The 27,456-nt window shown below is 40.7% G+C and overlaps 1 protein-coding gene and 2 pseudogenes across 1 annotated transcript; 2 read left to right on the forward strand and 1 right to left on the reverse strand.

Moving 5' to 3' along the window:
• Positions 1 to 2,968: 2,968 nt before the first annotated feature.
• On the forward strand, positions 2,969 to 4,386 carry LOC149099526 (uncharacterized; annotated as a pseudogene).
• A 6,434-nt stretch (positions 4,387 to 10,820) lies between these two features.
• LOC149099527 (uncharacterized) lies at positions 10,821 to 12,440 on the forward strand. Its single transcript, XM_089277268.1, has one exon. The coding sequence runs from the start codon at positions 10,821 to 10,823 to the stop codon at positions 12,417 to 12,419; it is 1,599 nt and encodes a 532-aa protein (XP_089133394.1). The 3' UTR covers positions 12,420 to 12,440.
• On the reverse strand, positions 12,363 to 15,821 carry LOC149099528 (uncharacterized; annotated as a pseudogene).
• Positions 15,822 to 27,456: the final 11,635 nt, after the last annotated feature.

Below are 27,456 nucleotides of genomic sequence, written 5' to 3' on the forward strand. Positions count from 1 at the left end.
TTATGGGTTAGACGTATATTTTAGCTTGCGCCACATGACTTGACCAATGTTAAGTTGAAATAGACACAGAGCTGATAATTTCAAATTGTTCCAACCTCATTTGCTGTAAAAGGCAGGTCCAAAGCTGATTTTACATGTTTCTCTCACCATTCGTCGCACATAAAGCAGAAGGTTCCTTTTGTTTACATAACGTCCCATGTACATCGCCAATTGTCAACTTATTTAATGATCGAATACCATGAATCTGTGACCCTCTTTCGACACATATGATCACCACTGCATCTAAGTCAAAAACGGGTAAGTCATTTGTAGATAGTTGCTTACTTTGCTCTACACCAAAATATTACGTTTGATCCTCATGGTTTGATGGCTTAAATCCTTGCTTGTAGCAGTTCCTTGTTTGTCACGCAATACTGTCATCCCATTTTAGGGGGTAGGGGTAGGACAATTTCTATCCTAATACATAAGGCTCCGTAAGGCTGGGAACCACTGGGAGCACACAATCACGTTGAGTAGGAACAGATTAAATTAAGAAATGAGAAGAATGAATAGTTTACCATTGTCCCTGTTATTATCTTTTACTCGACCACCGCTACCTACATGCCCTGCGTAATACTGTAACACTAACCTCATACCTAAGTCTTTTCATGCTGTGCAATTATTTTTGGTTTACATGTAATACAGTGGGCTACCCCCGGGGAAATGGGTGGTGACCACTTAATGGGGCTAGCCACTTAAATAGAGGTTGGTGTACCTTGAATATTTAATTTTTCACTATTGGGTTATAAATTTCTTGGTGAACATGGAGTCAATTCAAGACAATCATGATAGACGTGTATTTGAATTATCCCTCGTCATGCACCTTCAATTTCAGACTCTTATCTGCCATTGCCCTTTCCAAAACAAAGTGTTTAAATTTTGGGTGGCTGCGGATTAGGGGTAAAGACAATAATGAAACCCTTATCAGAACAACCAAATGGTGGCCGCGGAGGTAACCGGTAAATAGGTGTTTTATTTACAATATTTTACTGACAACAATTTTGAACTGTATTGACAACAGTCCTCTATTTTCTGTTACAAACATACCAATGCCTCGCCACTAGGCAAACAAAATACGCCAAATAAAATGGCATGGCCAGGGCTATTTACTCACGTAATTACTAAGTAAATTTAGTCTGTTTTTCTCATGAATTAGACACGTGATTTCCTATTTTTATTTCAGCTAGTCCTTGCTTCATTGATCTATAATTTGTTTCAGGCAATTTTTTTAAAATTCTAGTGAGTACAGGCACTAACTTTATCAGCTGTCGTCTGAAACATCAAAACATACAACAAACGTGATTTGGACTGAGGCCACATACACTGTAGAATACCATTATATAAATATACACATATCATTATATATATGAACATATGAACAATGATTAAATTGCTTCATTTATCCTGCGAGTGCTCTATACAAAATGGATCAAAATGTGCAGCATATGCTGTGACAGCATTGCATGACAAACAAATAACGGCTGTAAGATTGTGCTGCACCAACATGCTCATCAGCAATGGTCAGCAATCAATCAAATGTATTATTTTGGTGCAGTACAAAGCAAGCAACTATCTACAAATGACTCAGCCATTTTTTAATTAGATGCAGTGATGTTCATATGCGCAGAAAGATGGTCACAGATTCATGGTATTCAACCAATTAACAGGTTCACAGTTGGCGATGTACATCGGACGTTAACCTTGTGTAAACAAAAGCAAACTTCTGCTTTATGTGCGACGAATGGTGAGAGATCAATTAGAAACATGTCAAATCGGCTTTGGACCTGCCTTTTGCAACAAATAAGGTTAGAACATTTCGAAATCATCAGCTATGTGTCTATTTCAACTTATTATAGGTCAAGTCATGTGGCGCATGCTAAAATATAGGTCTAACCCGTAAATTGAAATTTGACGGATGGTCAAATATTTGCATTTTTGACGTACTTTGAAAAGCTCTTGCATTGCTCACAATCATTTGCCCGAAGAAATTTTTACAGGAATCTGTAGACCATCCTTCTGCAATTCAACCACCAGAAGCTTAATCCATTTGAAGGTTTTGCACATGGTGAAAATTAATTATATTCACCAAGTACTTTTAAGTGAATGAAATAGATATCTTCGAAATTTCATTATTTTGCACCCAAAAAGACAACGCAACATTCCCTAAAACCAACCCAGTACACATTTAAACATTGCACAAAAATATTTGAGTGTTTTAAAGACGGAAGAATGTGGTTTTGCATGTGAGGCTCTCAAACTTGTTTAATAAAATGGTGCGTCAAATGATGATTTAAATGGAATTTGGTAATTTGCATATTTCTTTGAAATAAAAGGATATTTTGCCAAAAAAACTATCCAGTAGTTTTTGTCATGTCCTAGCCTATCTACCATCAGAATATGAGCGAAATCGAATTTTCAATTTCCTTGAGATGCCTGGAAAAGATGGAAGAAAAATGAATTGTTTTGTAACATTAACTACACAACCATAACTTTAGTAGAACTGAATTCTGTGAGAGCCCTACTAGCATGCTTAGTTATCAAGAATACTCCTATCTACTGAGTTTCTTCCAGACAGATTTATCCATTACACTTCTTCCTTTGAGTGGAAGAACTTGATAAATAGCTGTTATTACAGTTGAGCCCACATTTCAGCGGTGTTACTTTCAGTGCATGCGAAAGCGAGGCTTTCGGGTCAAACGAAAATACCTCAACAAAGAATTGTCTGTCCTTTTGACCTGTGGACTGTTCTCTTCGTTTGTGTTTGCGGATCTGGTTGTTCATCTCGCCTGATTCTGTCATGAAAAACATGGTAAGGCACTGCATTGCTTATGGATGTGTTAACAGAAGTAACAAGCCCGAAAGTTCAAAACTGTTGTGGCATTCTTTACCTATAAACAATGCTAAGCTTCTTTGAACTTGGTTGCGTAAAATGAAGAGAAAAGACCCTCCCGTGTTGAAACATTCTTACCTCTGCAGTGAGCACTTTTCTGAAGATTGTTTTATGTGGTGCGTGGGAGGAAAAAGGTATCTGAAAAGTGGATCTGTTCCTACAAGATTCAGTTTTTCACCGGAGGAAAAGTCAAGGCGGAAAGCTCCTGTTTATTGCTCCACTGCACGTGAGACAACAAAGCACCAAGTCAAAGACGAAGTTATACTGAACTCTGTCTAACCCTGTCGATAATTTAGTTGAATTAGAATCTGTTAATATTCCATGTCAAGAATGTGGATTTCCTAGTGTCACTGCTGATAAAGCTGAGGCGGTTAAAAGCAAAGAAGAACTTTTAATGGAGCAGCTTAAAGAAAAGGAAGAAGAAGTGAGGCACTTAAATGAATGTTTAGAGGCTCAGAAGAAGGAACTCGAAGAAGAACTTATTGAAAAAATGAAAAAACTTGAACTAGAACGAGAGCTTAGGAAAGAGTTGGAAAGCATGTTCCAACAAAGTCTCTTTAACATTGATATATTAAGAGTAATTCAAAGTTGTTGAGATTCTATACTGGGTTTCCAAACTATGGAGTTTTCAGCATAGTTCTTAGCTTTTTAGGTAGGGATGCAGCCTCTAAACTTGTGTACAGCAACACTGAACAAAATGATGCTCAAAAAAGAGAGAAGGCAGGCCCAAAAGGGACCTTGTCAGTGGACGAGGAATTTTTTCCTTGTATTATGTCACTACAAAGTTTGTCTACTTGAGGAGGATTTAGCTTCAAGTAACAATTATTGTTACTTGGAAAAAGCTTATGTACTACAGATTCAAAGAATTAGACATCTTCCCTGACTGACAAATAATTGAGTTACACAAGCCTGCATGCTTCAAAAACAAGTACAAGGGAACAACAGTAATCATTGATGCAACTGAAATGTACATAGAAAAACCTAGTAACCCAGAAGCACAACAGCTCACATTTTCAACTTAACAGAACACTAATACCCTCAAGGCATTGGTCGGTATTACTTCAAGTGGCAGTGTTTGTTTTATTTCAGATCTCTATGGTGGCTGTATTTCTGATAAGGAAATAACCAGTAAATCTGGTTTTATCGACAAATTACAGCGAGGAGATGAGGTCATGGCAGATTGGGGGTTCAGTATTCAAGAAATGTTAGCCTTGAAAGGTGTCAAGGTGAATGTTCCTCCCTTCATGAATCAGTCAGGACAGTTAACTAAACATGAAATGCTGGCAACCCGAAGGATTGCAACCCTCAGAATTCCTGTTGAACATGCAATTGAATGTATAAAGAACTACCATATTTTATACTTTATTCCAACAACTCTATGCAAGAGTGGCCTCATTGACATGATTTTCTTTGTGTGTGCAATGTTCACTAATTTTTTGCCACCTCTTGTAAAGTAAAAGTCTGCCTTTAGATAGTTTTTCCCCTATTATATCTAGTGCCCTAGGGTTTGGTTCAGGCCTCTAGGCCTTTGGTGAGGTATCTTACTAGAAGGGGGCTTTGTAGAGTTAAGAAGCTTACAAGCACAGTTGCATTGCATGTTTCATAAATAGATTGTTGTAATTAGCATATTTACTTTAAAAAGTACCTTCCTTGATTAAGATGTGGCAAATGAGCTCTGCCTTCAAATATGTAATAGTAAAATACAGAATAACTGTGTTGAACACATGGGACAAGGCTACATGCTACATGTCATTGTTCTTAATCACACAAGATCCTCTTTTTGTTAGCATTAACCTAAGCTACCAGTTCCAGTAGGGAAAGGGTGGGGTGAAAGGGGTGTGCCCTCAAGTCTTGTGTTGGCAGATTTTCAGCTTATTTACACATCACCATGATCAATGGACAACTACATGTATTTTTCTCTTCTTCATTTCAGTTATATCATATAATAACCTGTTTACTCTTTTCTTAACATAACAGGCTTACATTGGTGCATTTTTTTCAGTTTAAGTATTACATTACTGTATTACTGTATACAATAACAACTCTCAGTGGAGTACAATTTTGAAAAAGCTGCATCTCTGGGATGTTACAAAACTAGATCCTGACTGCAGCAGGCATAGGTGATCTCACCAGCTCGCTCTCTGGAATTGATCAGGGTAACATTGAGCTTGTACTTTATATGGATCACGTCTCCATTTTCAATAGTGGCAACTTCGATATTTTGTACATGACCATGTCTGAATAGTCCAAATGCCTTACTATTTAAATTTAAATTCTTATAGTCTTTATTGCCTTCATTATCTTCTGATTTTCTCTTAATGAAGTGATTCATCATGCTCTCAATTGTGAATGGTGGAAATTCAGCCCTGTGGATGGAACATCAGTTTGCAGCCTGTGGGAACTCGTGTAGAGTGCTTGGAAAACTCGTGCTCGACAAGGAAACAACTATTTTTCGCATCAGATGCAAAGTGTTTCCAACTTTCAGTGAAATTGTTTTCCCATCCAGTTTTTATGTAAGTCACAACTCTACAAAAAAGAAAACGTTATGTACATTAGAGAGGGCAAAAAACTGTTATTCCTGCACAAAAATTGGGTAGGAAGAAAGATCTTACATCCCACTGCTCACCTGTATGTTAGTTCACGCTTGCAGACGTCACTTGAAGTACTGCCATCTTTTGCTGTTTCTACACGGTATGAAAGCCACGATCTCAGCCTAGGCTTTGTCAAATGACGAGGGCAGTTTCCACTGAGTAATTGTAGCCTCTCTTCTTGTGAGAAAAATGCAAAATCCGGAGAGGAACCCAAAATTATTATATGGCGCTTGTATTCCCCTGGAATGTTGACCCGAAAGCCTCGCTTTCGTGCACTCTGCAACTAATACCGCTGTACCGTGGGCTCAACTGTAATAACAGCTATTCTCACCATTATTAATAAAGCTAAAACAGCAGAGAAATATACATTGATATCAACTTAAATTACTTTTTAGCAATGCAATTGCAGTTTTAAGAGAAAATGCAACAGAAACAAATGTTTAATACCAATACCTGTAAAATGAATACAAGTTTTGTCCTCGGATGTACATAAACCTATCCCTCAGTTTACTAAGGCTAAAATCTAAGTCAGTGTTAATTTGACATCAGTGTCAGTGGTCACTCATCTTCGATGCATAAGCTTAAAGATCTCACGCTATGAAATCCTATAGCAATCAACATAAATTAAAACAAACACAACCCAAAATCAATTCTCACTTTGGTATCACTCATCTCGATATCTCAGCTTAAAGATCTGGCACATCACTCACAAAATGTACCAGTATCAAGATTTCACATTGTGAAACCCTAATAATAAATAAAATCTATTTTCACCACATACACAAAAAAGTAACCAAAATTGAAATTTGCTAAGCATGAATGAGGTTACTCATTGTAATCCATAAACTGAAAGATATGCCATACAAATATGTAGATACCATCACCAGAGAAATGTAAAAAGCATCACAATCTAACAAAAAAATCTGAAATCTAAATTTCGGAATTCTATTTTTGAATAAAACAAAGAGAATTTTCCAAAATCCAAAGTTACCAGGTGTGAGAAATGGTCACCTACATTGCCTGTATGGCCACAATGCCATACAGGCAAAATTTACCAGCCATGAAGAGAACTTTTGCTGTGTTTACATAGTTTACATAGCCTCATCTAAATACGAGGGTAGGGAGTATTCCAGTTATGCAAACACCAGACGTAGTTGCGGGTTTGCATAACTTTTGAGAATTCTCCCAACCCCCTGAGTGTTTAGACGAGATTATCAGGAACATAGAAAACGTGCTCCAGTCAAATGGATCAGACAGTTTAAACCTGTAAAATCAACCATTAATAAGCAATTGTGCACTACTTCAGGAGGTAGTGCACTATAGTGTTTCTGTTTGGAACAAGAAAATCAGAAATTTTCTGTATCATTCAAAGTCAACGTGGCCAGTTTTTTCTTAGTAATGGTAAGCACCCCTTGTGTACAAACTTGTATAATTTGGTCACTACAACTAGAAGAAAAAGTAGTTTAAATGGGTTATATATTTCCCTTCCAATGCCCCAGGGTTTGGATGGATAACATTTGGGCTTTCATTATAACTAGCCACTAGCTTTCTAGCTGGACCAAGCACCACACACTTGGATGTATACTGTATTTAATATATACACTGATGATAAGGGCATGTCGATCTTAGGTTATTGAAGCTTACTTCAGGAGTCAAAAACTTGTCCATGTGCTCGGAAAGCTTCTGAAGACATGTGAAGGACTGTTAATTAGGACTGTTAAGTATCCAAGAATAAATGGAACTTACCTATTCAAACTATCATAGGGGAGAGTAATTTCAATCTTCTTTGACCTAATCTTCTACCGAAGATCAAGACTGGTGGAGGAGACTTGAGTTTTGGGTTAATAATTGTACTGGAACTTTGGCATTGGCTGCTGTTAGTGATCACGTAAAGCACTGGATTGAGGCACACATCAAGCTAAGAACAGTAGTTCAAATAAATTGGAGGGCTTTTTCGGTGAGTGTTGTTACTCTTTGAGGTTGTCAGCTACGTTCTTGTCTTCTCCAAGATTGCAAATTGTTTTTCTTTCTTTCAATATCTGCAACATTTGAGTTGACTTTACAGTGTACAATAGCCCACCAATACCTAGTCACTCACCTAGTCAACAAGCAGGAGATCGAGAATCATGGCAAAGGGAGTTGATGAACTCACCAACATCTGAGCTAATTTTTCCAACGAATGCTTGGTATTACTAGAGGGAGTGATAACAAGCAACAGAAAACTTGCCGAGGAAAACAAGAAGCTCAGGTAGGAGCATGATAAAAACAATAAAACACATGCTGAAGTCCTCAAAAGATTGAGCAACGGCTGGAGAGCCAAGGAAATGTTGAAGCAGGAAATGGTACTTGAAGATGTTTCCACTGTTGAAGACCACCAAACTTTTTTTGTCTTTCAAAGTTGGTGACGCTGACGAAGCAAAGGACACTATCCAAAAGGATTTACATCTAATTTCTAACTGGTGTTTTGATAATTGTCTTCTGCTCAACCCTGAAAAGACAAAGCTCATGATCTTTGGCAGCTGCCCGATGATTCGTAGGCTATCTGATTACACGCATATAGTGGGGGTTCTGGTGCAGCGCTCACGCACAGTGCAAGCGCAAGCACAACTCCTCATCTGAAGATTCGGAGTTGCTCTGCGCTTGCACTGTGTGCGTTCGCTTGCGACCAAAACCCCCACTTTATATGAGTGTGTGCAAGAACGGCAGTTGTCAAAACCAAATTTTCGACAAGGACACAGTGTGCTGCGTGAACGCTGCGCCAGAACAGTGTGTGTATGTAACACAACAGCACAGCAGTAAAAAATGGTGAAATAGCGGGTCCAGCGAAGCTGCAACGTCCGTAATCAATAGTTTATTCAAAAGTGCACCAGAAAAATTTTCGTATTGAACAAGTATATGCACAGTGTATATGCCGACATGGCTGCCGGCAGACTTTCTGAGGCCATCCAAAATCTCCCTCGAGAGCTTCGTGAGATGATTCTCAAGGAGTACATCACGATAAAATTAAGGAAAAAAACAAAATGGGGTGGGGCAAGTTACACGAGAATATTCTAAAACTGCCATTCTGCGAATTCAAGCAGCAGATTGTGCCGATGGTTATTTGTTTCGAATATCCGGACTGTTATTTCGAGGAGTGTTGTTTCCCCTGTTTCGAAAAGGAGGGAACTGTTCATAAAGCAACGCTAAGACAGCCGATAATACCTCTCGTTGAAGCCAGCCCTGAGTACAAGAATTTTTTAAAAGTATGCTCCTGGGACGGTTATGACTGGCACGAGTGGTTCCTTTTTGGCGCGGAGCGTTATTATTAAAAAACCTCACCCGCCTCAACCATTGCTGCAACGACTTCGCGAGCCTATTTTTGGCACTCAGGCGTGCTACACCGTCTGCAAAAACAATTCCCAATATCTCAACAACTCAATATCTAAAGACTCTAAAAGATGGAACACTTTTTTCTCGTATTTACGCTGCTTTGACTGAAATGTTTCCAACTTTTCTTGTACATCAGACTATTCTCAAAATCAGTTCTTTTTTATGCTCTTCTTTTATCCCACTGCCAAATCGGATAATTCGGAAGAATTTTTCAAAAAACTCTTTTTCTTTTTCATAAATTTGCTTTGATTTATTCACTTCTTCAAAGTCTTGTTGAAGTTCTTTCCATTTTTTTCTGCCTCGATACTTGCAGGACTTTTCCACGGATGGTTCTCCATGATGTTACATATCAAAAGCAGCCACTTTCTAACTGGCCGCACTTAACCATTGGGCTTGTGCCTCAACCATCGCAGCAACGACTTCGCACATAATATCGCGTGCCTCTTTTTGCCACTCAGGTGTGAAATATTCATTCACAAGAAATGCAAACAACTGGAAGCAGACAATCATGTTCATATTACGTGCAAATGAAACCGTCTGTTTCTAAAACTTAGTTCGAAGCGGGGGTTGCTGTTATTTTTTTTATCATTTCCGCTTCAACTTTGCCGCGGATGTCATTCTCCAGTTTCTGGACATCAACATCAGGAAGCTTTCTCGTTGATGGCTGGCGAAGCATCCTTGCACGGACCTGATCTTTCAGAAAGTTGTATTGTTGAAACTCAGAAAGGATGGTGTCAAACTCATGCGAAGACACCACGTTGTTGTTCAAAGCATTTGAGAGAAGTCTGTTGATGGTGTCCCGCTTGGCAACAGTGAGCGTGCTGATCTCTTGACGCTTCTTTATTTTCGAGTCGAACTTTTTGCTGGCGATTATCAGCCCCAACGAAATGAGAGCGAAACATCCACCAGCGCTGCCAAGAGGAACTGCAGCCGGCAGGCCAACCACAGACAGAGCGGAGCCAAAACTCGTGCTGGAAAACGCTGCCAAGAGAATACTTGAGCCGGCAGCACCCCAATTAACGAACTTCCTCGCGTGTTTGTATTTTTTGGCAACAAGGCGATAGTGGTGGACCTCACCGGCCAAAGTGTTGGAAATCTCGTTGACCTTCTGCAAGCGGAAATTTTGAGAAGGCTCCGCCACCACTGGATATAGTGGCTCGGCAGGCGGCGTGCTTGGTGGCAACAGATTTGCCGAAGACATTGCGTTTATAAAGAAATTTAATTTAACTCTAATTCAAAAAGAAGTGGGAAACCCTTGAAATCAAAGAGTTCACCATTTTCATCTTTGACGCTAATGGTGATGCTATTTACGGACTCACCTGTAGAGCAGTCTCGCAAAACCTGTTGCGGAGAAGCCTGATAGCTTACTTTTTCATAAGGCTCCACTTTGACATCAAACAAGGCTAATACATCTGACCTTTTGTCATTGAACAGATTCTGTTTGTCGATCAAATTACAATGAATAAAATATGTCGTTGGAGCTGTAAGCCGTTTTACAAAGGTTATAGGCAACCACTTTCGCCCAATACCAAGCAAATCGGCTAAATCGCGATCAAGTTCAATCGGTTTTGCCCCAGCCCCAAAATTTCTGATTACAAGCTGGCCAACAGGTTGGTTTATTGCTGTTTGCAACTCTTTATATTGATATTTGGCGAACAGACCGTCTATTTCTTTTGACAATCTTTCTAAACTATAATGCCCTGGGAGTAATTTACTAACTGATAAAGCTTTATCTTTGTTTTTAACTCCCAAGGTGGCCGAACCTTCTTTTTTCAAAGTGTCCCAGCTGTTGTACAAACTGCAAGAAATGAGTTTCATGAAATGCACTTTCAGTATCGGTTTTTCAAAATATATTGTTCCTCCGTTCTGTTGCGTGACAATAGTGAGAACAACCATTTTATATTCAACAAATAAAATTGTGTCCAAATAATATGGCGAATATGTGGAACGATATCTGTCAAGATCCCGGGTTTGATGATCCCAAGTTTTTGAAAAAAGATGCTATGAAGAAAAAGGCGTGGACAAACTTTTTAAACCGCTTTCCAAAAGCGGACAAAAGCAGGTTCATTTCACAAGCAATGATCGACCGTGAAAAAAATGTAACTGCCGAGGTGTTTTTCGAAGAAAGCAAAGACTCGTTTCAAAGCATCTTCAGCTCAGACAGGAAATATTGGAGCGCCGAAATGAAAGAGCTCGGTTTGGGAGACAGCGGTGGTTTTCCTTACCAGCTGTCGCCACTTGGTTCAAAAGTTTCATTGGCCATCCCTGCGGTACCTTTTGACAGCAAAGCGCCAAGCTTGAAGAAAATATTCGACGATGCAATCCAAATATACGTCACGCCTGACCAATATTTCACAACAAAATTCCAAGAAATATTTCAAGACACCAAACTCAAACACACGTCTGGAACCGAATCAAAACACTGGTTAGGAGGGCCTGACATGAAATATTGGCCGCAACAGCTCAACTTCGCGGTTTTCTGTGTGACACAGGGGTGCGGAGTTTCTCGCGAAATCTTTGACAGTGGGATGAATCTCCCCCTGCAGATAAGAGCTTTCTATATCTTCCACGTGTATTTCACGGTCAGGTGCATTTTGTACCAGCTAGGAGGTGTTCAGAGCATAAGCGCTTTGCCCAGAGACCTGACGTTCGACCAGATGAATAATCATTACGACATCGCTTCGTACAAAAGGATATGCGGCAAATTCCGAATAGACCCCTCAAGCGACTTTAGGTTTACTTTGGGCGCAAATAGTGGTTTGGGGGTGTTGTATGTTAAGCCTTGGGGGCAATCGCCAACAAAAACAGATTACAAGTATCCTGATTGGAACAAGTTCAACGAAGAAGGTAGAAAACTGATTAAGCGGGACCTTATTGAGTTCATACAGCCTGATGTTTTTGGAGATCGGCAGTTCAACTGGTTTGCACCCAACACCGCGAACGGTTTGACGCAGACGGGCTTGTCGAGAATCAACCAGTCAATCGAGGCTTTCGTTTACTGTGTCCTAGGCGCGCAAGTCAACGTCTGCAGCAGCATTCTCAGTTCTGGTGGCCGAGCAAGAGAAGCCCAGAGCGAGTTCTTGGTGTTGATGGAAAGCACGATCACACAGCCCGACCTGGCCGCGAGCGTGCAAAGGTACCAGCTCGCGGTGGACCAAGCGAAGGTCAGGCTCAATCTCGCTGTAGCCCCCATGTCCTGGCTCATGCCCGTGCAAATGATTATCAACACCGCAAGCACGATCAGTTACAACAACAAGCTGAAACAGGCGGTGTCTGGGATGAAACTGGGGGTGAACAACAAGATAAACCCAGACACAAAAAAATCTGGGCTCAAACTCATGGCAGGTGGCCCGTCAAAAGTCAACCCACCCAACAGCCACCCGTCCAACCTGATACACAAAGCCGCAACAGCCGAATCAAGGAAACCAGCTTCGACTGAAACTAAACAAGCACAGCCGACAGCGCAAAAAAAATTGAGCCCACGGCTCCAGATAAAACACCGCAACACGAAATTAACAAAACGGTGGTAATTGTCGGTGTAGTTGGATTATCGGCATTGCTGTTCATGGCTTGGCAGTAAGTTAACGCTGCTTCTTAAAATATTGTTTGAACAAAAATGCCACCGCGGCAAGAATAAGCAGCCAGGTGTGCTCGGCCAGAAATCTGACGACTTGGCCGGCGGCTTTGAACAGGAAGCTCACGATCGAGCCAATCAGCCCGGGCAGCAGAGAACCGAGTTTCGCGGCAATATCTTTGAGGTCATTCCCCAAAGCTTTGCCGGTGGCTTTCAAACCTCTGGTGAGGACCCCGATGACAGCTCCGATTGTGGTCCCGGCGGTGAGAAGAATAGCAGTCAAGGTCACGCCATATTTTTTGAAGATCTCTTTGACCCTTACCAAGAGAGGCCGCCCCCTTTCCCTTTCCGCGATCTGAGTTTGCAAACACGCGAGCTCCTCGTTTCTTTCTGCCGCTCTGCCTTCTGCGGCTTCTTTTTCAGAGGGCGAGGCATTCTCATCTTGGATAATCGCCTGGTCTACCTCGTTTTGGCGCTGTAGCTCGCTTTCCTGCTCTCTCAGGGCGTCCAACGGTTTTGTTTGGTTGTACCTTTCTTCCATGGCGTTTGTTTCACTTTCTTTTGCAGCGATGCTGGCCCTGAGTCTATCAACCTTGGCTTGTTCTTTTTCTTGTTTTTTTGCTTGTTTTGTAAGCGAATCCAATTCTTTTTTCTTGTTTTCGAGATCGGTTTGATATTTCGAGCCTTGTTCATCCTGAATGGCATCGATCTTAGCATCAGTTTGCCCGATTTTACGTCTCAGATCTTCAACTTCTTTCTTTTCTTCTTCCCTTTGTGAAGAGAGTGTTTCCGCCTGTTGCAGTTGGTTTTCAGCTTCTTTCAGTCTTTGTTTCATTTCTCTGACAGTATCCCGGTCTTCTTCAATGACAACTGAAGTTCTAGGCCCAAGTTTGTCTTTAAACCTTTCTAAAAAACTTTTCGTTAAGTCTGTCCCGTCTTTTTTCATAATCTAGTACCCACCTCCACCCATACCTACTGCAACAATTTGACCCTTGGTTTTCCCTTTGGTGCCTTTCATAATTGCAAAACTACTCTCTTTAAATTTGGAAAATTGGCTTTTTAGCCGGTCTATGATGAATTTCCGTTCCGGATCAGGTTCAAGCAAAGGGATATCTTCTCCCCCAAATGTCTCGGTATAAGAAGTGTCAGGCAGGCCGGACTGCTCGTTCAGCATAGTACGCATTTCCGTTTGTTCGCCCCCGTGGTAGGGGTCGCCAGGTTGGTATGGAGTGGATGTTGCGCCTGGCTGAAAAGGATGGGTTGTGTTGACCTCTTGTTCGCCATCATCAGAGTCATGGTCAAGCTGATTGTCAAGGTCCGGGTCTTTGTAACCAAATTCGCCACTGCCTTCGGCCGATATAGCGATATATTTCAAGCCTGATATTTTTCAAATTAGAAATAATCGCCGGCATATTATACAATGTCAGTTCCAGAGAACCTTTGCGCAACGTACAGCAGGCCGAGCACGTGGTCAAGCGGATCACCTTTTCCTGCACTGAAGCCAAATCCGGTGATACGCTGTATGTTTCAGTGCCCAAGCTGAACGTGAACGAGGTTCTGGTGCCGGGCTCGCTAGCGCTTATCTTTAACATTGACCTTTCTGGAGGGCACGCCAACAACTTCCTTGTCCAGAACGTCACGCGGGTGCTCGTTGACAGGCTGCACATGAAGTTCGGAGGCACTACCCTGCAAGACATGGTTGGCTACGGAATCTACAAAATCTTTGATGACCTTTTCCTTTCGCAGGAAAAGCGAGACGGCATGATCCTCAAGGGGATTCAGAGTGAGGACCTATGCAAGATCTGCTCTGGTGCGGGAGACGAGAAAACCTCGGGCATCGCCGCTGAAAACAAGCTGAATGAGGTGTACGGAAGTAAGTACCGGATCAGGCTTGACCATCAGATCCTAACCGATAACGGTGTTTTCTACCCCCAGGCCCTTTACAACGACCTCGTATTCAAAGTAACCCTTGCTGAAGCTGAACATGTGGTCATCGGAACTGATACAACCCAGCTGAAATACAAGCTGACGAACATCCAGCTCGAGTACGAAATGATCCACAGCAAGACTCTGGCGGACGAGGCATACAGCGAATACTCCAGCAGAAAAGAGTTCGCCTATGACCACATGATGCGTTCCGAAGTGGTGATCTTCAAAAAAGATACCGACACGAGGAAGAACATCAGTCAACGCCTGAAAAAGGTCGCTAGAAGCCCTCCTGCTACTTTCCATAGAGCCTTATACCGATGGAGCCAGAGATTCGGAAAAATACATCTTCCCGGATCTGACGAAAGTCAGCGTCACAATCAACGGCTCGCCCAACATGATTTATAACAACGGCGTCGAAGGCAAGGACATGTGGGAAGAGGCCCAACGCTTCTTTGTGAAGGAAAAAAATAAAACCAAGCACATGGATGCGACAAAGTTTTACACTGGAGACAATTTCGGGCTTCTGATTGATATGCGCTCCATGGCGGACCAAGAAATGCATGGAAGCGGCAAGCGCCTTGTGAACAGTACAGACAGCGTCCAGCTGGAAATCGGGCGGAAAGCTGAAGGCTCAGGCAACATGAACTGCCACGTATTCGTCATCGCCGACTCCCAGTTCAACATTATGGACAGAAAGCTGGACTCTGTACAGAATTGAATATGAACATGGACCCCAGCAAGATACCCTTCGACGCTCTCATTGTGGGGCCAACAAATTCAGGCAAATCGAGGTTCGTGGTGGACCAGATCTACGGCCCTTTCCGTGGAAAGTTCGACTACATCGTGCTCATCTGCCTGACGTTCACGCACAAGACCTACCACCCGCTTGGCAAAAACGATCCAAGAATGGATGATAGTCTGCAAGCAGCACACCGTGGAAAAGTGGTTGAAGCTTGTGAGATGGCTTTCCGAGGGCACCAACACGCCCATAATCCTCGATGACTGTGCGGCCTCCAAAGATGTGAAAGGGCGTACAGGCAAGCTGGTGAATCTCGCCTTTTCTGTCCGACATATGGGCATCAGCGTTTGGGCGCTGACCCAGAAGTTGACCGGCATAACATCTTCCTTCTGGGAGAACGTGGCGGCGATCATCCTCTTTTACACCCCCTCGAGTTCTCTTATCTTGTGTTCTCACTTCACCACCCGTACGGGGTAAAGTTATTTGAATAAAAAAATCAAAGTTGTATATAGCCTTGCACAATGGTTGGAGAAGACGCTGCGTTAGCAGACGTTATGAACCTTCTTCAAACTGAGCCCAAGCCGGTCCAGCAGGTGGCGTTGTTTCAACCACTGCCACCGGACCTGACATTCCTGCTCTTTGCAAGCAGCTGGCCGTGCTAGTGTCCACAGGCAGAGCCAAAGAGGCCATCGGAGTGCAGTTGACCCACGAGCCTGTGAAGCACGTGAGCGACAAAGAGGTCGAGAAATTCATCAAACACTACGAGACTTACGTGGGCTCAAAGACAACAGAAAGCCTGATCGACATCTTCATTTTTCTTGCAACCAAAATGGTTGGAATGGTCGTTAACATCAAAGACGTCGACGCTTACCAAAGAGAACTCAGAAATGACTACATCTTGAACAAAGAGCTCTCCAATCTGGCCAGCAACCTTGCTTTGAAGTGCGGCCAGTTTCTTGCTGCGGCCAATGCGGTGCTGATCACCACAAAACATGTTGATTTCAGTCCACAGTTGCCGGAGATCCACCGTTCTCGTGATGAACACAGCTATCTGCTTGAGGGCGTTGATGAAGTACCCGGATCAGCAACTGCAGAATAACCGGTCAGCATTCATCAACAACTGCTGAGGGCTTGCCGACAAATTGTTAACAATTAAACTTTTTTCATTTGCTTATATATATGGTTCGCTTCAGAATGTCTACCGAACAATCCGAGAGCGCGCCTCAGGTCGAGACCAAGGCAGCACCTGCCACCGATGTCACACAGCAAGTGACAACTCCGACTGCAACCATGCAGCACGTAAAAAACCCCAAGCGTGTGGCCACCAAAAAAATGGTTGCCGAAAGAACACGGCTGGCCCGGGAAGAACAGAAGAAGGCGGCCGAGGCTTATCACGCGGAAAAGGAAGCGAAAGCCGCCACAGAGGCCCCTGAGCCAGCCCCGTCTACGGAAGGTGAAAGCCCAAAGAGCGAAAGCCCAAAGAGCGGCGGCCTCAGCGCCAACCAATGGATCGCTATTGGCGGCATAGGCGTTTCCCTACTTGGGATCTATTACAAATGTGAAGAGCTCAAGGCAATGGCCAAGCCCACATTCGACAAATTCAAAACGCCGGAGCCCGCACCTGAGCCCATGAGTGTCGAGCCAGAACCTGCTCGTGCAACACGGCCAAAAGGATTAAGAAAAATGCTTTAAACATTTGCGTGCAATGTATATCCACGATGTCGAAGCCATCCTTTGCACACTTTCTCATCTCTTCAGCTGCAATGGGCAGAATTGGGATGTTTTGATTTGAGGTTACCAGAAATGCTGTCAAAAAGGTGATGCAGCTTTACAACGAAATGTTTGCTGATAAGGGCGCAGAAGAAAGAGAAAGACAAAGAGAAATACAAGAAGAAGTAAGAAGAAGAGTATCAGAAATATTAAGAGAAGAACAAGAAGAAGAAGAAGCCGCAGGGAAGGAAGATTAAATTAACACAGTTTGGAGAAAAGCTTCTTGAAAATATACTCAGATGGAAGCCTACTGCGTGAAAGATGGGCGAGTGACGCCGAACATCCAAGGAACAGCAAAAATTGTTGCTACAAAAAGCAACCGGTGACTGCTAAAAGTGAAGTGTGCTGTGTGCGGACTCACCAAAACAAAGTTTTTGCCTGGAATTCCCAGAAAGGCAGCCAAATTGAAATAAAGAACAAGCGGGAAAGACAGATAAATTTGTTTTAAACTTTTCCGAGTGGAATATATCAACATGTTCACAGTTCATGCTCCCAAGTTTCTCGTCTGTTTCTTAACCTTTTTTGCTATCTCGAATGTGTTGTACGACTTAAACAAAACGGTCATTTGCGCAACCGCCAATCTTTTGAGTGCAGCATTTGACAACGAGGTTGCAGAAGAAGAAGAGGTGTTGTGTGCCAAGTGCGCAGAAAAGGATGCGGGAAAGACAGATTAAGTTTGTTTTAAACTTTCATTCTTTACTTATATCAAACGCGCCATGTCCGACAACAAGCTTGTCAGCAGGGCAGTCTCCAAGATATTTGTTTTTAGATGGGCAAACATCAATGCTACAGAGTTCAAGAGTTCCTTTTATGAGAGAACTACATTGTACAGCCAGAAATAAGTTCACCGTCATTTCTGAAAGACAAGGAAAAATTCATTATGGCTCAGTTGAAAAATTTGTCAAGTATCAAGAAAAGTGCACTACTAGGTCCTACCAATATACAGAGTGTTCATGTAATTTATCTTTTCACTATGTCACTTTACTTAAGAAAATGAGAAAACACCCATGCCAGCTTCCATTGTACAAGGAAATCAAAGAAATCAAGCACATCACACAGGTCACTGAGGCAGAGAATCCCATTGCTGCCCCTATATCTACAATTTTAGGGGTGTCTGAGGGTCGAGTTTAATGCTGCCTATGTCTACATGTGTCATCTTCCCATTTCTTTAGACTAAGGTTTGTTGAATTGTAATCGTTTTGAATTGCGTCCAGCATTGGCTACCCCTGTTCTAAGTAAAACATGTTGCACAGTTGGTATTGTGACTGTAAATAATATACATGTTTCTTGTTTAGGGTTAATTCATTCAAAATAGGCTCATGCTTAAGGTAAGCCAAGTCATCTAAACTGGTTATTCCTTCCTTGACAACCTTTGTCTAAAACAAGCCACAGGGACTTGATGAACCATTTTGAGCTGTCTTAACATTCTTAACCTTCCTGTCTGGGGAACTTCCCAGCCAGGGACATTCCAAATTTGCTCGCAGAGATTCTTATATTTTTGAGTAATGAATCCCCAAAGTCACTCTCATCCTGTTTTCTAACTCTTATTATCTTTGCTTGCCTGAATTTGAGTGGCCACAAATTCTTTAACCAATGACTAATCCAAAGTTGACAAAGAACACCTCAAATGTCACAACATTTGTGTTCAAATCAAAGTAGAACACCCTATCAATTGCAAAACATTCTCGTATTGGAGAAAGCTAGTCCGAGTACTGCTAACATGCTAACATGCTAACACTAATTTGGAACCAAAACCACAACCAAATGGGGAGAAAGTGACATGAGGCCTAGAGGGTCCTCTATCAACTAAAGAGTTAAAGAACACAGAATATCACCGAGTCAAAGAAAGTCAGAAAGATGTTGTGCTGAAACAAGGGTTAATAGGTTAATAGGTGTATATTCCAAGCAACACGGCAAATGAAGAAGAGCAAGTCCATCCCTCTCTGGTAAGAATATTCCCAGTGGCAGTGTGAGCAAAGAACATAAAAGAAAATTTAAATGTTGCAATTTCAATCAGAGGCAAAATAAACAAAATTTGGAAAGGTATGTTTGCCATCTTTCAATTGGTTCTCTAATAAACACAACGATCTGTTGCTATTTACATGGCTTAAAAAACTTTTATTTTTACTTTTTTAGCTTTTAAACATAGTTAGAACTTGTTATTTTTATGTTAAAGTGCCCCAATTGGTGGTTTTATAACTGCTATTTTAGCTTGACAGTTAAATAAAGGTATTAATCATTACTTATTTACTTACTTTTTGCACATGGTTGGCTTAGGATAAAGAATCTGAATAAAATGAAAAGCTAACAATTTACAACCTGAATGGAGAATATCTTTACTAAACCTAAAGTAGCTTGAAGTAGAAAACTGATGAAGCAAGAATGTACACAAGTAAATTTTAAAAATCTGCTGGATATCAGGAATGATGCAACAAACCACTTAACCAAATTTCCAACCCCTGATTCACCCTAGCTATGAACCATTTAAAAGAGCTTTTGCTTACTCTGCCAATCTAAACTTGCAAAGGCAAAAGATTTTTGGCTGAAATGTCTTTTACAAAGTTATTGTCAACGCTGCATTTAACATAACAAAGAGTCAGCAAGAAAACTTCGTATGTTATATTATTTTCTCCATGTGGGATTCTGTGCATTTTCACATTCATCTTAAGTTTCATACTTTGACAATATTGTAGAGTTCTGCAATATTGTGATTCTCAAACTGTAACAATACTATTGATTGTTGAACAGTTTCTCTTGTGTCTTGTACACCTTTAATAATTAATGGAATTAAAGAGTTATTTTAAACCTATATTTTTTTAATTCTTTGTATGAAACATAAGGATTTTATAATTCCACCTGCACTGCCATGGAAACCATTTGTTTTCCAACATTAAGTGCAGCAACTCAGATAAGGAGATTTGCCTGTGATAAGGACCCAGAAGGATTCACAGCTACTGCATGTGTTCCCCATCACCTCATATAGGGGGGGTGGTTATTGTTAGACCTTCTGTTTAATCCAGAAGAATGCAGCTAATATCCAAACCAAACTTACTCATTGCTTACTCATTACCACCAATAAGCAATCTCCTATTAAAATAATACACCAGCCATTAAGTGATTTTAAGCCCAGGGTAAGCACCAAAATAAGTTTCTTGCTAAAAATTGCAAAGAGGTGGCTTGAATTCTGTGGTCAGAGCACCAAATAATCAAAGCTGTAAAAACACAAGCTGCACACGAGGAGTTCCCATCTGACCCAAAAAAACGGTCAAATTTGTGTTGACTTTTATCAACTGGTGAGCAGGCAAATATCCTTGTCCACAGTTCACTTAACCCAAGTTGTTACTCAATGACTTGCAGGCTGTCACTGGCAAGGATTGCAGAAGTAAAGTGGAATAAGTTGCTCTTAAAGAGGTCAGTTCCAACAAGCCATACATGTACCATGCTCTCAGGAGCACCCAGGGCTTGAGACAAACGGTAGCCAGCTAGCTTGGGAGTAGTAAAATTAGGTTATGACTACCAGGTTTAGCATTCCTACTGACCACTTTGGCTGGTGAAAAACCAGAAAAAAATCAGAATAGTCAACAGTTCCTGACAGAATTCAAAATATCTTAGTAGTGAAAAAACACTTTTGGCTAGTAATGTCTGTCATTTCACTAGCCAATAGGTCAATAAGTTAAACAGTTAAGCTAGTCTTGAGCCCTGGCACCTGAAGTGCTAGCCAATCATAGAAGAGAGTTTGAAAAAAAAGACCAACCATGTACTGTAGCATTGAATCTTTGCAATCTAGGTTATGGTAACACTCCTTTTCATTTTTCCAAGATAAGCAGCTCCATTTAGTAAGTGGTGGTTTTCCAGACTGTTAACAAGCTGTTCCTGAATCTTATAATATGTTTGTTGTTAAACACACTACATCTTTGATTAAGTGATATGGATGTGAAGCAAAGGAAGGTGGCTAACTTTTTCCCTCCTCTAAAGAGAATACAACTGCAGTAATTTTAAGCCAAGAATCAGGAACAGGAATTTGCCATTTCCTTGTACATTGTCAATTTCTGGTAGTTAACTTGTGAATTTCTTTCCATGTCGCACTCTTCCTCAATTTTCCCATACATATATTGGCCAGCCTGAACATTAAGAAAAGATTCACAAGAGCGAACAGATGTCACAAGGTATATCAGAGTCACCTATCCAAAGTTCAAACTTGGCGAGGGGTTAGTTCAAGAGGTGCATTCCTCTTCCTGATCATCCTCCTGTTAAAGATGTGCACACAAAAAAATATACTCAAGTTGGTTCGTCCTAAATAGGCCAAAAAGAAGAGGCTTTAGTGACATATTGTTTTGTTCTTAAACCAGACTGATGTCTATCTATGATGACAAATCATGAAGTAAAGCTAAATTTTTACTTTCAAGTTCACAAGAGCTTTTGTGTAAGGCCCATTTATTTCTACGGCCACATTTAACCATTAAGATGCTTGTGTACATAACAGAACTATCAAAATTAAAGCATGAATTCCAGTAAAATACATTATGCTAGATAACTAGCCATGGAGAATGGTAACTAGAGTCATGAGGTATTGCAAATCAAGAACCAAAAGGAATATGGTGCTTTCCGAAATGAATTCCTGCACTAGTTTACCTAGAATGGAATTACAGTCAAACCTCTATCAAGTCACTTTTCAAATTCTCAAAATTCATTTGACATATTTACTTTTTATTTGACCTCCATTTAGTGCTCACATCTGTTAAGGGAATGCAGTCACCCTATGGACTACCCAATTGGCTAATTTTATTGTAATTCGCCTCTATTAAACAGTCACATCATTGTTACGTTACATGGTCAACAGGAACACGTGTCAAATTCCTCTTTGACCAGTTTCCATTGCTGCCAACCACAAAAAAAAACTGTTGCCTTCAAATCAATACTCACAAGGAGATCGGTAGTTGTTAAGTGACTTTCATTAACACTGGCACTAGGCATGACATAGACTGCTCCAATAGGAAACAAGTGGCATGTTCCCAAAAAAAGTCTGATTTTTTGACAAGCAGAAGATACAGTACTCTTTGTCACATCACTTCTTACATGATGTAAACTGATTGTAAACCGATGTAAACTAAAAGTACTGGAAATAATGTTTTCTTTGAGGTTTTGTCACAGCGGCAAAACCGAAACCAAATACATTTGTGTAATCTCTCGAGGGCCCATATACAACAGACCAGATTGCACAGTGTTTCTTCCTGAGGAAACTCTTAACTGGAAATCTGGTCACAGCCTATCCATGTGTTTGTTGTGTCACAACAACAGTGAAGTGAATGCAAATTGCCTTTCAGAGCCACAGACCACTCCACTGTCCAGCAACACACAAAGTGGAGTAACACCACAAAAAAGAGCTCTGCAAACTTCAGCATCAAAGGAAACAGCAAAGAGGAACTGTTAAAGTTTAGAACAAAGAGTCCAGGTGATAACCTATGCCAAAGATCACCCCAACAAAGGCTACTTCAAAGTTGCTGAAAAGTTTGGCATAGGTAGAACACAGGCACAAAAAATCCTGACACATAGAGGCAATCCTTACTCAATACAAAAGTAACATGTAACCAAGTAAGAAGAGGTACCGTTCCACAAAGAACACAGATGTTGATAAAGCACTGTGGGAGTAGTATACTCTGTAGGGAGTCCAACATCTCTGTTGAAGGCACAATGCTGGAGGGGGAAGCTCCATTGATTGCACAAAAGCTGGGAATAAGTTACCCAGGGTGCCAGAGGTTTTTCTTGAAGGTTTCTGGTGTCAGTCATGTCTCTATTGTGACCCGTGCAAAAAGCCTCTGGAGCAGAGCACCATTTCTTTAACAGCACCGAGCCAATGACAAGAGAGTTTAAATCTTTTAGTCCAGAATCTGGACTAGAAAGCTAATTGGCTCCCAACGACCTCCCAAGGCTTTTCTAATCTAACAGACACAATGATTGGTTTCTAGGAATAAGGAATGTGAGCCTGTGAAATGTCACTTGGTAACATGATGATCATGGATGTTGGATTTTGAGGTTGATGTTTGTACACTGTAAGGTTTGTGAAAGATTGAGATCTGGTCAAAGCCATAACATAAGTTCCTCAAAACGTTTGACTGTGTTGACAACGTTTAAAGCGCCAAGCAAAGGGATGGAATTGCGAATTTTATTCGCAACAAGGATATTTTGGCGGTTTTGATAACAGGATTCAGGAAATCGTTGTTAGTTCAGTTAATTCCTCGACTCTGTGTTGCACTACGCAACGCTCCTGATGCCGGTGTACCAGACGAGCTGGAACAGCATTTTGAATGCGTATTTTCACCATTTGTAGCTTCTCCTTTCCAACAGACAAGATTCTTTTTGTAATATTCTGTTTAAATTTTCGACTTCTTTGACAGTTGCTTCAAATTTTTTGATGGTAGCATGTCTTACAAAGAATATGAGGCCTAACGGACAGATTGTCGTCCTCAACAGTGAAGTGTTGAGATTTTTTCAAAGATTTTCAGTTCTTGAGCATTTTCAGATAAGGCTGTAATATCCACCATTACACACAACATTAGTGTCAAATAAATGGCATGACAGCAACTTCAAATTAGGAACCTTTTTTACAGGAGTTTTATGTAGTTTTTAGTCCCGCAGAAGCCATGAATGAAAACCAGACCAGATCTGTCATGTCACGCGAATGTGTCATGTCTGCACGTGCCAGTCCATGTGATCACAGTGGGATATGCTCGCTGTGATTGGTTTAAGTGTAATCCAACACAATTGTTCAAAGTTCAACAAAAATGGTGAATGAAACTGCTCTGTACTGCCTCACGGCGAACAGCTTCGCCTGTGTGTTTGAATGTAGCATATTATCATAATTAGATTCACAGCTTTGAGTAGCACACAATGTTGACAACATTATGGCCTCGGATGCTCTTCAAAGTGACAAAACCCGGTTTTGTGTCCAAGTTTTTGTCGCGGTTATAGAATTTCAGGAATTGATATACAAGTGTTATAAAGCTCAAAACTTGTAAAGAATTCAGTATTTTTGGTATGTGATCACCGAGTGTTTATCATTTTTAGTTGTGGATACGCAAAGCGTAGAAACGACTGTTAGTATGGGGCAAAATATGCAAATGTGTCATTCACTCAGATGTAAACTTTTGGCCAATAACATGGGGAGCCTGGGTACGAGTATCTCGAAGACCTACAAAGTCGAGCACAGTTATTTTGGTTCATGTGTTTCGCTTTTGTGAATATGCAGTATTCTGCCTAGGGCTTTTGCTCACACCTGGATGAAAGCTGAGAGAGGTATTTATGACTGTGATCATGTATTGGTCACAACAGCACAGCCAGCAAGGTCAAAGAATTGTTACAAGTCAAATTCTGGAAGTGACATCGTGTTTACCAGACGCGACTTATAGCTTTTTTCTCGGCTAGAGAATTTGTTGGGTTTCAACTTGCTTTCTCTCCTTCTATGGTCCAAGGTAAGGCGAAGGTAGCCTGTCTCTGTATTGTATTTTTTATGTACACATTGCAATTCTGGCAGTGCTCGTATTTTAAATTCGAAACCTGTGATTTAATCATTTTGTATTTTAAAATAAGTTTACTTCAAGAAAAAATTCAAATTGCTTAATCTTTTAATTTTGTTGTTCTTCACACTACATTTCTCCTGTAGTCTATGCAGTTTGAACAGAGTGAGCATTTCTTCATGAATGGTATACAAGTCAGCATTGACGATCAAGTAAATATGCTCTAAAATTTGACTGATGGATAGACAAATTAGCATCCAAGAGAGGCTGTGTAGATCTACCTTTTGCGAGAGAGATTTACTGCCCAATCATGTCAAACACAAGCCATGTCAAACAGGCATAGTGGCTGGTGTTGTATGTGTTATTTTTGTTCTAGAAACGAGATACGTAAACAACTGGAATTAAAACTTGAAATAGATATTAATTGTACCTGTCAACAATCATATTGAATATTTCTGCATTGCTAGTGAAATGAACACTAACAATTGCCAAGATAGGGATAAAATAATGTCATTACTGTTTCCAAGAAAGAAACTATTGTTATTTTTATTGTTTACATTCCAATCTGCAATACCCTTTTTCGTTTTGTATTGCATCAAGCTGATGGGACTCCCTATAGTTGACTCAAGGTGCACTTTTTATCAGGCAGGAGGTATGACAAAAAGGCAGGGATTTAAAACATGCATTGCTAATTTATCCACGAATAGAGAAGTAATGGGTCTACTGTAGATATGTGAAAGGTGTTTCAAGTTTAAAGCTACATGTATATGAAAGGGTAACCTTTTCTGAAAAAAAAACACTATCCAAAAGGGAAAGTTTAATGACCTTGGGGCAGAGCCTCATTGTGTAAATCTTGGTTAGCTCCCTTCTCCCTCCCCCTGGACATAGTTATGTAAAGAAAACTTATATAACTGTAAATAAAAACATCCCCTTCACTTTGGGTTCAAACTCAGAAACAAAATTGAACGTTTTTGGTACAACATGTAGCAAAAGGAATTTAAGGCAGAGTATCATTTTCAGCAAAGCTATTTCAAGTAGCTCTTTCAGGGAGGGATGCTGAAAACTGTTTGAAATGATTCTTATAATATTTGCAAAAATACTTTTCTCTCTATTTCCATTTACCAGCTTGCTAAAATCAAACTGTTCATGTTTGCAAATATCTTTGCGGGTGAGCAAAAGCCAGCCAGAAGACTAATCTTGACGTCGGTGGTCAGTGGCACTTTCTTAAAGTATACAGAGTGCTAGAGCCAACTTGGAGCAAAATGTGGGCACATTCTTGGCATTTTTTTGTTCTTCAAACTGGAATGAATGGTATGTGAGCAAATGGCAGAGCAAAGGCCCTGGTACTGAGTTCACTCAGAGCAAAATCACTCTGAAGATATAAATCAACATCAAGAAAGAGAAGAGTGGATGATTTTAGCAGACGTTTCAAATCACAACTCAAATGACAGTGAAGGACTAGCAAATTATCACAATTGGCACATTCACACAACAACCCATAGCGCATATACAAGCTCGACATTCCTCAGCATTTGCCAAGACAATTAAAGCTGATGAAATGTGTGGGTTAGTTCCCACCCTGTACCTTGCAAGAAATACTTCATTTATGCTTACTCTAAATTTGTGGCCAGAAGTTGGATTATTGCAATGGAACAAAAGGGAAAGTGATTCATATAATTTATGCAGAGAAAGACTTTGCTCCTTCTCTGCCCATATCTGTGATAGTTCAGTTTGACAACTACAAAGGTCCATCATTTGTTAATACCTTGCCAAACATTGTTCCAATCTGCCCCATAACTATCACAGCAGACACATTTAGTGGATTTCACGAAAGACTGCAAATACCTTTAAAGCTATCATGGGCTCTATCTATACACAAAAGTCAAGGTTTGACTCTGCCTAAGGCTTGGATTAACCTTGCCACCCCTGAAAACACAGCGGGAATAACATACGTGACAATCAGTAGGATTAGAACACTAGACTCTTGTGTAGTAGAACCTATGACATTTGACCGGTTAAAAAATACTAAAGACTCCTCTCAACTCCAATTTAGAACTGAAGGAGAAATTCGATTGAATGACTTGGCAACTGCTTGCTTACATGATAATTGAAACTGATAACTCACTGTTCTTTTACAAGCCTCTTGCTGCTTTGTTTTGCAAATACATACGATTACATTAATTTCCATGTTATTATTCTATTAAAACATCCCACTCTTGGCTGGAAAAATTATTTCACCTTTTCCACCACACACCCTTTAAGGTAAGCACAATTTAACATAATTTTTCAACAACAAAATCACCCACTGTGGGTGTAAAGTTGTACCAAAGTGTTAATGTTATTCTTTTTGCATTGTTTCCTTAGGATATGACAAAACGAAAAGACAGTGACACAGGATTCCTACGCTCAGTTTCACCCTTGAAAACATCATTGAGAACAACGAAAGATTACTTTGTGTGTTCCTCACAGACATCTCCATCAAAGTTCACCCATGTAGTTGGATTCAACAAAAAAAAATTATGAACAAGCACTACATTACAACAAGACAGGGTCTCCTTTGAAGTTGGTTGGAGTGAAAGAACAAGATAGTCAGCTATTCATCAATTCAACAACATCAATAATTCAAGTGAATGCAACAGACCTTGATTTTGAAAGTAAACCAACTCAAGATGATGCAACCACCAACATAAACAATCAGCCTGAAACTATTGCAGCCAACATCACCTTAGCAGAAATGCAAAAATTGACCCGTAATCAGAGTCCAAGTCATGGGAGTAGTAACCCTAGGAGAGTTACCACCAAAGCGAGATGGCCAGGTAGGAAAAGTCAAAGAGGACTGCATCATTGACCAGTTATTCCACAATTCATTTGTGGGATGATATTACCCCCAAAATCCACATCTCAAAATGCTATAGCATCGAGAATTTAAGCATCAAGAACTTTTCTGGAAATGCTTTTCTAGGCATAAACCTGATACTACCATTTCAGAGTGACACTGTTATTGAAGGACTAAAGGGGAAAGATCTCCTTTCACATGGAGA

Source organism: Orbicella faveolata, unplaced genomic scaffold (assembly GCF_042242905.1).
Source record: "Orbicella faveolata isolate gen_17 unplaced genomic scaffold, um_ofav_v1 contig_46, whole genome shotgun sequence".
Taxonomy (NCBI): Eukaryota; Metazoa; Cnidaria; class Anthozoa; order Scleractinia; family Merulinidae; genus Orbicella; species Orbicella faveolata.